General features: G+C 35.9%; 1 protein-coding gene across 8 annotated transcripts in view; it reads left to right on the forward strand.

Annotated features, from left to right (window-relative positions):
- STAG2 (STAG2 cohesin complex component) overlaps positions 1–13,469 on the forward strand; it is an 84,473-nt gene that overhangs the window by 45,807 nt on the left and 25,197 nt on the right. For all 8 annotated transcript variants that reach the window (XM_082323097.1, XM_082323098.1, XM_082323092.1 and 5 more), the window contains 14 exons: positions 488–564; positions 2,140–2,344; positions 4,568–4,719; positions 5,737–5,810; positions 5,925–6,048; positions 7,219–7,317; positions 7,415–7,494; positions 8,011–8,118; positions 9,000–9,111; positions 9,713–9,830; positions 10,566–10,669; positions 11,537–11,629; positions 11,825–11,914; positions 12,978–13,181. In XM_082323097.1, coding sequence (XP_082179223.1) covers positions 488–564; positions 2,140–2,344; positions 4,568–4,719; positions 5,737–5,810; positions 5,925–6,048; positions 7,219–7,317; positions 7,415–7,494; positions 8,011–8,118; positions 9,000–9,111; positions 9,713–9,830; positions 10,566–10,669; positions 11,537–11,629; positions 11,825–11,914; positions 12,978–13,181 — 1,640 coding nt within the window. The remainder of the gene's footprint in view (positions 1–487; positions 565–2,139; positions 2,345–4,567; positions 4,720–5,736; positions 5,811–5,924; positions 6,049–7,218; positions 7,318–7,414; positions 7,495–8,010; positions 8,119–8,999; positions 9,112–9,712; positions 9,831–10,565; positions 10,670–11,536; positions 11,630–11,824; positions 11,915–12,977; positions 13,182–13,469) is intronic.

Consider the following 13,469-nt stretch of genomic DNA (forward strand, 5'->3'; position numbering starts at 1 on the left):
TCTAACAATTTGAGGCTAAGACAAATAGAAACTGTGTGAAATCACTGTGTTTATTACAGTGCAGAAGATGATAAGTAGCAACAGAACTGTTCAGAATTGTCTCATACCATTTAGAATCTTGAGTCCTGAAAGGTCACTTCAGATTAGTGTAGTCTGTCGGCTGATGAAGAGGTCTGGCACAAGTGTCGTTGATTTCTGAATACGAGCAAATGAGTAAATTCTAGATGCATGTGTACACTCACACAAACACACTTTAAAAAAAAGAAGAATAATAAAACCATATATATAAAAAGAGAAAAAGTATTAGTGCCAAGTGCTTGTTACACATGGATGCGAAAATAAAAAATGTGTAACTTCTTAAAAAACACATGTATAATCTGTAGGTTAGCTGAAAATTGACCATTTTTTCATTGTAGCAGGAGACATGTCATCTGCCATGTACCTCTTCCATATTAAAAGTGCTAACAATCTAATATCTAAATTGTAGGAGTTGTTACAGCAGAGATGTTCCGACATATGCAGAATTCTGAAATAATCCGAAAAATGACTGAAGAATTTGATGAGGTAATTTAATGAAGTTCTGATAATGTATTGATAATAATTTTTTATGTTACCTTTTCTAATCTTACTGGACCACAGGTTTCTTTCAAGGGTAAGGTCAGCTGCAAAAAGGACAGGACTTTTATGAATTAAAATCTTGAACTCCCTTATTTCTCTGAACTTGTCAGACTAGGAAGTAGAGCTTTGCGTGTATATAACTTGTTTTATTAATGGTTTAAGAAATCAATATTGATTTTCAGTTCTCGAATAGTGGGAACTCCTACTACTGTGGGGCTGTGTGGGATGTCTACCCATTCCTGCTGTGTATGCAAGGCCTTTAAGTCTTCTTTAACTTTTAAAATGTTTGCTAAATTTATTTCTATGCATTCATTAGTCTACAAATTGTGGGATTTGAATCTGATTATTCTCCAATTGAAGACTAATGCTTTGCCTTTCATGGGGAGTATAACTTTTTTTTTCCTTTAAGCTGTCACTTGCTTTCTGTTTGACTGAGTGTTAGGGTAAATGAGATGGGTTTGGTTGGGTTTGTTTTTGTTTTTTTTTGGTGGGTTTATTTTTGAGCGTTATTGCTTTCGCCCTGTGTTCCAAAGAACATAAAGGTAGCTTTAAAACCTCATCCCAAAATTTGGAAATAAACACACAGATGCCCTCCCCCCTTCACTCCGCCTAAATCCTAAACACATCGGTAACTTTAACAGAGGGGAAAACGTAATATGTTTTTGTTTAAAAGGATTTCAGTGTTCCTTAGAGCTATCTCAATGCATAAATAGATTTGATTACTCTAAGGCAATATTGTATGAAATTTGTAAAGCTTCAGCTGGTACTGTTTGTTCAGGGTTTTTTTTATCACTATGTTATGCTATCACTATGTTAATCACTGTTTACCACTGTGTCAATGAACAACTCTCAGATTTCTAATCCCTTTCATGGATACTTTCTTTATTTTCAACCTGTAATGTTGTTTAGCCTCTTAAAGAAGCTGATCACAGAAGCACTGATACAAATGATTGTCAATTTTTCCCCCCCTGCCATTTTACCATTATTTGTAAAGGTTCCCAAATCAGGAGAGGAACACAGCTTTGTTATATTCAAGATGTTAGAGTAGGTCATTTTGTGACTTCAGGAATTTTCAGTGTGATATGTAAGCATCTCCCTGTAAACTTTATTATGGTCCTGAACTGAGTGTTCCTAAACATGTCAACTGCCTGTTCGTGTGATGGTGCTTTTGTTCTAGTGTAACCTGAAGCAGATTTGTAAGGGGTATCAAATTTTTTTTTTTTTTTTTTTTTGGGGGGCAGGGGAGGTAGGACAGAAAGAAGAAATTGGTAGTTATTTCAGTATATCTGGTTATGTGTGGTTTTTATGATAGAACTTGTGCAACTTTGTCTCTGCATATAACAAGCCCGAGCTGCAAAGTAGATGCATATTTGTGGAATCATGTTCTTCTGATGTGTTGTTTTTATGGCATTGGAGAATTTGGCTTTAAAGTTATACCCATCTCTTGTTAATCTTTATTTAATAAAATAACTTTTAAGACATTTGAAAGAGTTTCCTGTTTCCCTTTTTGTTTTTTAATAGGATAGTGGAGATTATCCACTGACTATGGCTGGTCCCCAGTGGAAGAAGTTCAAATCCAGTTTTTGTGAGTTCATTGGAGTACTCGTCCGACAGTGTCAATATAGCATCATATATGATGAGTATATGATGGATACTGTTATTTCACTGCTTACGGGGCTGTCAGACTCACAAGTCAGAGCATTTCGGCACACTAGCACACTGGCAGGTCAGTGAATTATATTTATCTGTGTATTGCTTTCTTTTTATGTTTTATGTTGCACAGGAAAGAATTGTTCTGGTTGAACTTCTTGATATTCGACATGCAACTCGTTTCGTTGTGTGATATGGTTTCATCTAATGCAACTTGTTTTGGTACAGCTATATTATCTTGTCTTTACTACTTTTCCATTACTGAAAAATAGAGCATTCTTTACCAGCTGTCTAGTACTCAATTTTTGTTAGCTTTAGGTCTAGTAGAAAAAGTAAATAGAAGGAAACTTTCCAGTTGATTCTACAAGTCTGTCTTTGGCCATAATAAAGGTGTAGGTATCTCTTTAACCTCAAATGCAATTGAACCTGTTTATGCTCTGCATTAAGTCAAACAGGAGTCGTATTTTAATTGGGTGCAATTTTTACTACAAATTTAAATTGTGCTGTATATTGAGGCCATGGCACAATCTAATTGAAAGTAGTGTTTCCATTCATTGCATTAGAAATAATTTTAAGGAATGCTTCATCACTGATATAGTCACTAAATTTTTGCATGGTTTTAAGTAATTGTCCTTTTTATGTGATCCCCCCCCCCCCCCCCCCCCGAAGAAATCCTGTATGAGTTAAGTATGGAGTGTTTCAAATAAATACATCACGATATGGACAAAGGATAAGCTTCCTGGATAAGGAAGTCTTAACCTGCATCAATTAATGAAGAAGGGTCTCAGATGGCATTGTGCAGCACTCCACTTCTGTAAGGCTTATTATAGCAATTTTAGTCTGAACAAAGTGAATTTAGACTGTACATGAAACTTAGTTCTTGCCACACTGGAAATAGTTCTTGTTAGCTTCACTGGAACTGGCTGATTTATGGCTAGCTTCAGTTCTGACTATCTGATCAGTTGTTCTGTTTCATTAGCACACGGCGCGTTGGGCTGCTGCTGTGAGACTCCCACTAGCCAAGGCATATATTATGGAGAGAGGAACAAAACCTTTTATTTCAGGAGAATATACCGATTCTGCTCTGTCAGCAGTTTGACTGTTGTACCATATGACAAATGTTCATTCTTAAAAACCAAGTTTTTATTACTTATTTTAATTTGAGTTGTGCCTGAATGAAAGTTGTGGAAGTTACCCTGTTGCATGTTAATTTGTCACACAAAATAATTTTTATCGGTAGTCTGTTCGCATTTGTTCAGTAGTCGATTGTTGATTTTGTGTAATTACTCGTGCATTTCATATGAGATTACAGTTTGTGTTCGTGAAGATTGTGTTTTATGTGGGACAGAGACAGCCAACAAAATCCTTGTATCCATACTTACTGTTATTTGCGGTAATTTTGGCTTCTATGATTAACTCAAGACATGTTTTTTTCATCTTGATATCCTTGGAGATCATACTGCGTGACGATATTTCGATATATCTGCATGTCTTTATGCCTTACTCATCAACTTTATGCTAGTGATACACGCTTAATAATGTTCTGTATGTGCTCTGCCAGTGCAAGCCCTTTCGTGCCTTGCTGTTACAAAAGTTCATAAGAAAAGCAGGTATACTATTGACCACCTCCTGGTTTCTGCAATAGGCATATTTGTCTGCACCCTTTTTAAAAGGGTTGATTCCGAAATAAAAGCATGCCAAAAATCCTACCCACGTGTATTTTACATTTTGGTCAGTTCTCTGGCTTCTGATTGGCTAGTGTCCTTTCTCTGCTTCTGCAAATAGAGGACTACTTAAAGAAAACTGCCCCTCATTAAAACTAAATTGGAGGGAGAAGAATGGTGTGATATGGTGGCGTTGGTTGTCTAAGACATTTCCTTTTGAAGAAAGAAACGTCTTTTATGTTTGAGGTTGAATGATTTGGTAATATCAGTCTACTAACTGATTCTAATAATGGAATCCTTTTAATATTTCCTGGGCTATGTTTGTAAATCTTGCTTCCCTCACAAAATGAAGGCGGAATGTGTATCCTATATCTCAATTCAAAAATAATGCTTATAGTATTAAAAAATTGTCAGAAAGAAAAGAACAGCATGCCAGTGTTTTAAGTATTGTGCTGATAAATAATGATACAGTGCTTAGTAAAACACAGCTGAAGTTCGTGTATCAAGAAATTTACAGTGAATACATTTTCATAAATACAGAAAGGGTTGACAGGAGGAGGTGTCAAGATTTTTGTTTATCATTTTTCTTAGATCAAGTAACCTTTTAAATAATCCTTATTTTCACTTTTTTGTAGCCATGAAGCTGATGACTGCTTTAGTGAATGTGGCATTAAATCTTAGTATTAACATGGACAATACACAACGGCAGTATGAAGCAGAACGAAATAAAATAATTGGGAAACGAGCTAATGATAGGCTGGAACTCTTACTACAGAAAAGAAAGGAGGTCAGTACAACTGTAGCTGGTGTGCATAGGATGAGCGTTGATAAATGACAACAATTAATCTTGTTCTGTAATTTGTTTTTTTGGTACAGGTAGTTATTAGTCTGTTTCGTTCTTTGTTGTTGTTCATGTTTAATGTTTGAAAATGCCGACTTCCTTTGTCCTTTACTATTGCCATGAACGTTGTCTCAATTTGTGCTACCTTTATAGTTCAAACTGCAAAAAGAATATGCTTGTCTGCTGACAATAATTAGTTATTTTCATATCTTTTAACTGACTTTTTTGCACTTTGAAAGCAAATAGAATTTTCTGTGTTGTAAAACACTGCATGTGTCACTTTTCAACTCATTGGCCTGTCTTTCTCTTGTGTTGTTACTCTGAGACTGGATTTGTCTCCTCCATTATTTTTCAGCTCCATATTCTTAAATTAATTTTTTCTGCAATACCTTACTCAGTTTCTGCATTTTTTTTTCTCTCTATTTAAGTAATGGATGAGGAGGAAGGAGGTATTTAAAACAGAGTATATGCTGCTCATGTAGCCATTTGCAAAGTTCTTCATCTATATTTTGTCTTCTTGGATTACAAATTCTTTAGCATACAGAAAAGACTCCTTGTAATGCAGTTCACATGATTTGAGTGTTATTCTAATAATACATGTACACAAAAACATAGTAAGTGTATTAAAAATTGGGCTGAACATTGGGCTTAAAAAGTTACTAGAAAATTAAGTATTCTTATGCATAGCTTAAGAAGGAGCTTGCAGAAACTTAAGAAGTCTTTGTTACAGTTGAAGAACAGATTTCCAGTGGTCAGAGTTACTAAAATTTGTATGCTGTGGTAGATACAGTTCCTTAAATAATAGCATATTGTACTGTGAAACAGATTTGTGAATATTTCAGGAAAGGATTTAATGGCCACACTTGCAAATGTTAACTTAATTTAGTTTGTCTAGCATCAGCACCATCTGATCTGACTGTAAAAGTGCTGCTCACTGTTCATGTACTCTGTTCATTCTTTCAGCTTCAGGAAAATCAGGATGAAATAGAGAACATGATGAATGCAATATTTAAAGGTGTTTTTGTGCATAGATACCGGTAAGTTTCTCTTAGTAAGTAATTTCTAGCTTCATTAATTTATTTTGGAAGCTGGTGACAAGCTATTTCTTACTGATCATCTGTTTGATCCCATTGCCCCACTTCTCTCCACAGAGATGCAATTGCTGAAATAAGAGCTATCTGTATTGAAGAGATTGGAATATGGATGAAGATGTACAGTGACGCCTTTCTCAATGACAGCTACTTAAAATACGTAGGGTGGACTATGCATGATAAGGTAAGCTGCACTGAGGAAAAGGAACAGAGTCATGAAGCATAACTCCACGTTTTTGGTTGTTGATCTTGCCAGAGTAGATTTTGATCTCTAAACTGTTCTAATCAGCCACTGCTTTTCTTATCACTCAGAAGCACTGGTGTTTCAACATATATATAAAAATAGATTTGAATTTTTGAATGGTTTTAGAGAGTATATATAGATTTTAAAGGAACTGTTATTTGTAAGGAAATGGCTTTTTCTGTTTATTTATTGCTGACACAGACTTCTACTTTATAATATATAACTATTTAAAATTAATGCATTTCACATGGAATAATCCAGTCATATAGCCTAACAGTTTCTCTGTTTTGCCAAGTTAAGAAACTTTTTAGCATTCTCAGCTAGCTATAAAAAGCATGGGAAAAGTCTCCTTTTGTGCTGATGAGTGCCTCAAGCTGTTACTTACCAGCTAGAGATTATTCTCTGCTTGGAGTGGTCAACAGATATAGTTTACAAATACTCCTTGATTCATTGTTGAGTCAGCACATTGTCTCAGTTCTTACATTGGAGACTTCAGGCTATTGAATTTGAAGTGAAACAAATGAGGGATGCTCACTCATGCTGTGCTGTTCATGGGTTTGGTATCAAAAAACAATAACCTCTGGCAGTGGGGTGATCAGAAACTGCGTGAAGTCAGCTGTCCTAGCCTTTTGAAAAGTATTTCTGTATCTGTACCTTAAAACAAGTTCTGCTAAAGTAGATTTTGTACTTCAGGAGGAATGTTTCGCCCTGTATCTACTTGGTAATTCTGATCTAACAAGAGATGATCATTAAAGATGTAGATGTTGTCAGTTTTAATTTAAGTGAAAGGAAATATATAGAATTCTGCTTAGAAATATCTTGAGCATTTAGAGTACATCTCTAAAGAATGAAGCAAGTTTATTTTGACTTAGAGATACTAACTGCAGTAAGGCATGGGGGGGTGGTTTTTTTATTTTATTTATACCTTTGTTGGCTTGTTACAAACAAGGACATATTCTTATGTCATTAACATGATTATTGGTAGTATATCTTTACAACATTTCATCTTTGAATTAATTCAGAATGCAAAAGAAACTTGTCTTGTATGATTTGAAGATCACATCTGTATCCTATACTTGACTTTTAATCCAGTTCTTAATTTTATTTTAGCAAGGGGAAGTAAGACTCAAATGCCTAACAGCTTTGCAAGGGCTTTACTATAATAAAGAGCTTAATTCCAAATTGGAACTCTTCACCAGTCGGTTCAAGGTTAGTGTAACTTCATATTTTTTAAGTATGTATGAATTTTTTAAAAGTTGTGTTACACTTCTTTCCTCTTTGAAAACACTTTCTTTTGTGTTCTTAGGATAGAATTGTGTCTATGACTCTTGACAAAGAATATGATGTTGCAGTCCAAGCAATAAAATTACTCACTCTTGTTTTACAGTAAGTACATGTATATCTACTTATCTGACCTACGTATTAAAACTTAAAAGTATTTCTTATACCTGTGGGCGAGGACAGAAGCTTGACAGAATTCAGATAATCCAAAGTCTAGAGAAATGTCTACTCATCTTACACTCGAACAAATTGGAATTTTAAAGTACTACCACAGTTAAGTAAGTGTAAAGGCTAGAAATTTAGAATTCAGCCTTCCTCATGTGAACCTTTCGTGGAATATTTGAACTGAAGAAATATAGGATGTACTGAACACTACACAGTAGCTGAACTTTTGAGCATAACCTTGGACCAAACGCTCATACTTTATCAGTAATTTTTTGTTTAGGAAGACTTTGGAACTAAGCTATCTGGGTTTGGGTTTCAGGATGATAAATTGAAGGAAAAGGTTTAGATTCTCCTTCATCTCCATTGCCCTCATTAGAGTTCATACTCTATTGACTCAGCTTTTTTTTTTTTTTTGCCTTTTTTTTTTCCTCTCCTTCCTCCAATCCCCACCCCTAGGAGTAGTGAAGAAGTTCTGACTGCAGAAGACTGTGAAAATGTCTACCATCTGGTTTACTCAGCTCATCGGCCAGTAGCAGTTGCCGCAGGGGAATTTCTTTATAAAAAGTAAGGTGGAGAAATTACAGTTAACTTCTTGTTCCTGTAGATTTTAGTGTGTGCATTAATACTACGATTCTCATTAGTTTTTAACTGAGAAAAGGAAAAACTTCATAATGAAGTGGCCTTAAGAAATACGTTACAGAAAATGTAACACTACTGTAGTTTTTGAACTGTTGTAGTTTTTCTGAATGGGAAATAGAGAGTAATTTTGAAGGCTGCGCTTTAGAAGCTTGTACCTGCAGGGAATATAATAAAAACATTCCTCTGTCTTCTCCTTTCTTGTCCTTCCTGTGTTTTGTGAAACATCTTAAAATGCTCATGTAGTTTGGTACCTAAAACTTGTGCTTGCATCATAATGAGGATTTTCCCATTTGTAGTCCCAATGTGTGCGCCCCCCCCGCCGTTGGCTCATACGACCATTTCATAAAGTACTTTTCTGTTAAAAACAAACAAAAAAACAAAAAGAGAGAGAGATTCAACACATATATCAGGTGTGTAGGGAAAACAAAATAGAGTTTCCATTAAGTACTTTTCAGACCTTCTTCTGGTATTTCTTTGCTGCTTTAAAGTCTCATGTGGGGAGGTTCAGAAAATGTAGTTTGCTCAAGAGGAGCATGGGACCTCAAGCACCTGCAATTATCACTGATGTTTGTAAAGTATTTTGTTGTAGTTATACATTCTACTGGAAACAGTCAGTGAAATACCAACTCAGCATATACGAAGTTGTTCAAATGATACTTGTCCCAAATTACTTGCTTTCAAAATAAAATGTGGAGCCAAGCAGCAAGGTATTAAGTGTGTGTCTGTAAAAAACAGTACCTTGATATGAATTGACTGTGGCAAAGGCAATGAAGAAGAAACTTGTCCTGAAATAATTTTTCTTCTAGGCTTTTCAGCCGCAGAGATCCTGAAGATGATGGAATACTTAAAAGGAGGGGAAGACAAAGTCCGAATGCTAATCTTGTGAAGACATTAGTGTTTTTCTTTTTGGAAAGTGAAGTAAGTTGAGTTTCAGGGATATCCTTTGTTTTGTGGTGTGTGTTTTGGGTTTTTTGTTTGTTTTTGTTTGGGTTTTTTTGCCCTGTTTTTGTTTCAAATATATTAATCTGTTGTCGTTTTTCTTTTCCCCACCCATTGGTTAGTAACCGTGAATCTGTCCTGGTTTTCCTAGTATTGGAGCAACCTCGGGGTCGAAAGACTGTTTTGTGTAGTTGTGTTTATTTGAAGGATCTGTCCAGTACACACTGTTGAGACAGCCTGTGAGCTCTGCTCTGACAAATATTTGTCCATCATTCTTCATGCTAATATATAGGTGGAAAGAAATTGTGATTTAGGAGATTTATTGGGGGGGGAGACACGACACCTCCCAAAACCCCCACCCTCCTGTCCCCCAAGTTCTCACAGATCGTGTAGCACTACGCTTTGTAGCAGCTGGTCTGGATTCATCTTTTTAAGTTAATTGGGGAAGAGCGGCTCGCAGAACTTTCTGGTTTTTTGCCACAGACAGGAGCCAAGCAAGAAAAATGTCCTGTATTATAGCAAGTTCTGTAATGAACTTTATTGCTGTTAAAGAAAAATACTTAATCTGTTCTCATTTTAGTTGCATGAACATGCTGCTTATCTTGTGGACAGCATGTGGGACTGTGCAACAGACCTCTTGAAGGACTGGGAATGTATGAACAGTCTTCTGTTGGAGGAGCCTCTCAATGGAGAAGAACGTAAGAGATTTTCCTAGATCTTTCTTTATATTGCTGTGCAGTTTCTGTTAGTCTTGATTTATAAGGAAATAAGATGTTTACATTTATGAGTCTCCATATATTCTCCATTTTTACATGACTCTAATAAATCACTAATACTAATTATAAAATGTGAGGAAGAGTAGAAAGAGACCACTTCTAGTATGGAAGTGAGACACAGAAGAACAATGGTGGGAAGAAGAGGGAGAAAAGAGAGGGAATAAAGCATGTGGTGTCCAGTTGCCCTGTTCCACAGGTTCAGGCTGCACTTCTGGCATTAGAGAAACTAAGTTGCTTGTGAAGCTCTTTCATTTATTGAGTGTTAAAACTACCCTATGGAAAAACACTGTCACTTCTTTAGTGACAGTAAAACCAAACAAACACCCTGGCATAATTCTGTAATTCATAGGTCCTAGTAAATGGACCCCTGAAAAAAGAAAAGGAACTACAATGATTATAAAACTTGGTGTTTGTTTCATCCTGTCCTGTGACTCATCCAGTGATATTCCCTCAATTTAAAATATGTTCTTGTGTTGTTTTAAAAGGTGCTTATCTTCTCTCTCCCCTGTGCCACCCCCACCTCAGGAAATGAGCTATTGGCCTAAATGCCTTTCTTTTTTTCTTTAAAAAAACAAACATATTTTGATCCTTAGATACCGATACTTGTGGAAAATGAAAAATCAAGCTGTGTATTAACATCTGTTTCTTAAATTTCAGCTTTAACGGATAGACAGGAAAGCGCACTGATTGAAATAATGCTTTGTACAATTCGGCAAGCAGCTGAATGTCATCCTCCTGTGGGAAGAGGAACAGGGAAAAGGGTAGGAAGCAAAAAGCTACTCGTCTGGAGATGTGGGAATGGCTATGTGGGGACAATGTGGGAAGAAGGAAAAGGTTGTAGGCTGTTACTGCTGAAGGGACTGAATTCAGAAGTCCAGCTTCGGTCTCCACAGCCTGCAGTATCTGACTACCCTGGCTAGTTCACTTTTTCTGGACTTTGGTGCATGCTTAATAATGTTAGGAGTAATGCATTTGTTTTTACTATTAAAGGTAATAGTAAATTGATTTTGAAAAGAAGTATTGGTTGGAAAAGAGAACAAAAATCAGTATTCAGGAAAGCTAAAACTATTTTCAGTTTGAAAGAGCAAAATAAGGGAAGGGTATATACTTATAGTCTCTTTGGAAGGAGGACAGTCCACCAGTTGGCTTTTCTCTGACTATATAGAGTTTAGGCAGCCCTCTTTTACTGGGGCATTAAGCAGGGAAGGGAACTGCTTTCAAGACTGGTGCAGCTTTTGGTAAGAAACCTGTTTAGGTACAGATTGAAAACTTGTATGAAGATCAGATTGACCTATGAATTGAGTAAATACCATTAAAAATCATAAGTGAGCTTAAAGATTTGCTGTTCTTTCATTGTCAAGAAAAACATTCTGATCATGGTATTTTGGTGCAGGGAAGGCAAACCTTTTGTTCTAGATGGTCACTCAAGATAATCTCAGTAGTATTAGGTGTAACTTGGAATTGCATTTTTTGAGCGCTGAATGATTTTTTTAATCTGCCCCCCCCCCCCCCCCCAATTTTATAGTGATATTGAAAGGTCTGTGTACCAAATTCTCATTTCATTAACGATAATGAAACTTTGCACCAGAACTTCTAGTTGTAAAATCCTCACAATACCAATATTTTAGGTGCTGACAGCAAAGGAAAAGAAAACCCAGTTGGATGACAGGACAAAAATTACTGAACTTTTTGCAGTGGCACTTCCTCAGTTGCTAGCAAAGGTAGGTTTAATTCCCTTTCTTGCTGATGGACTGTTATTGAAAAGTTAACAAGTATAGTTTCTGTAATTAACTGCATGGCTTGCACAAGTCTTAATTTTTTTTCTTGTTAGTATTTGTTAATATTTGATTGTTCTATGACAAATTGTGTTGTCCAAAACTTTTTTATTTAAACGTTTTTCCTTGTCAATTTTACAGTATTCTGTAGATGCAGAAAAAGTCACCAACTTATTGCAGTTGCCACAGTACTTTGATTTGGAAATTTATACAACAGGGCGATTAGAAAAGGTAAGGAAACATTCAATAACATTTAACACAAAGCAGAAATTCCAGAATTTAGACTTAGCCACTGGAATTTCAGTCACCATTGTAGGTGTGTTTTTTTTTGTGTAAGTGGGACTTTATTTATTGTAACCCTTATTGAGAATGAGACTTGGGACTTCAGAGCTGTGACTGGCTACTGTTGTTAGAGATACTGAAAGTGTGAGTTTTCTAAGGCCTGTCTGGTGAGTTTTAAAAGAGAATCTTGCAAGTTAGATGAACTTTATGCAAGAGCATTTATTGTTGGCTTATGGTCATGTTTGAGGTATGCTGCCTGATGGATAAAGCTTGTAGAAATAGTTTGATAAGTGTTCTTTTTCTGATCACTGAAACTAATAAACCACCATCTTCATTGCATGAAAAGGGGAAAACTACCAGATCACAAAGTATGTAGTTACTGCGCTCATTTTATCTGCTATGGTGATGAAGTTGGTATAAACTGTTATCGTCTCCATTTTCTCCTTCTCAGATATACTATTTGGTGTATTATGAAGCAAGTAGCTGGAACACATGAGGGTCAAAAAAGTAATAAAATGTTTAGTTGACAGCATAGCCTAGCAGTGATAGAGCAGGAGTGAGCAACTTGGATTGAGGGGAGGCATATAACAGCAACTGAAGTTGGTTTCAGTGCTGACACTTGAGTGTTACGAAACTAAATCTTCAATTATACAGCTTTTAAGACCATGTATAAATGTTTGTGTAAGTGGGAGATGAATGCTTCTGTGTTGTTCAGTTGTCATTGCAAATTCAAGTGTTAGATAAAACCATACTGACAATTGCAAATTTTTAATGACTTTTAAAGATGCATTGAATCTTTAGCCTTTGACAAGCTCCTACTTAATTTTTGCTAAATAGATTGTTAATTTACTCAGAAGTTTCACTGGCTTTCTGTAAGTGTTTTGTGTTCTGTGTCATAGTTACAAAAGTAATAAACTGAATTTATATTTTAAAATCCCTTAAGGTTTATTAAAAATGTGTGTGTGTGTGTATGAATACATATTTTTTTTCTCACGCCTTATCTTTCTTGTAGCATTTGGATGCCTTACTGCGACAAATCCGGGATATTGTGGAGAAGCACACAGATATAGATGTTTTGGAAGCCTGTTCAAAAACATACCACGCTCTCTGTAATGAAGAATTCACAATCTTTAACAGGGTTGACATTGCAAGAAGTCAGTTAATAGATGAATTGGCAGACAAGTTTAATCGACTTCTTGAAGACTTCCTGCAAGAGGTATTTTAATGTGCAAGATCAACTTTTCCTGCCCCTGTAAATATTTCCAGTATGTTTTTCTGCCTTCCTATGCAAGTCAATGAGTTAGAGATGGGAACTTCCCTCCGACTTTCAAAACTGTTAAGTCAAGCACAATAGTACAACAGTATCATTGCTGCGATTATGTGAACTCGGACTGTTCTTTTAATGTTAGGACAGCGAGTCTTTAATCTCCTTTTGACAAGTGTGTTTTGGGAATTTGAGATGAGTTTCAGATAAACTACGAAATGACATAAACTTTTCACCTTT

Source organism: Platalea leucorodia, assembly GCF_965183815.1.
Source record: "Platalea leucorodia genome assembly, chromosome: 10".
NCBI lineage: Eukaryota > Metazoa > Chordata > Aves > Pelecaniformes > Threskiornithidae > Platalea > Platalea leucorodia.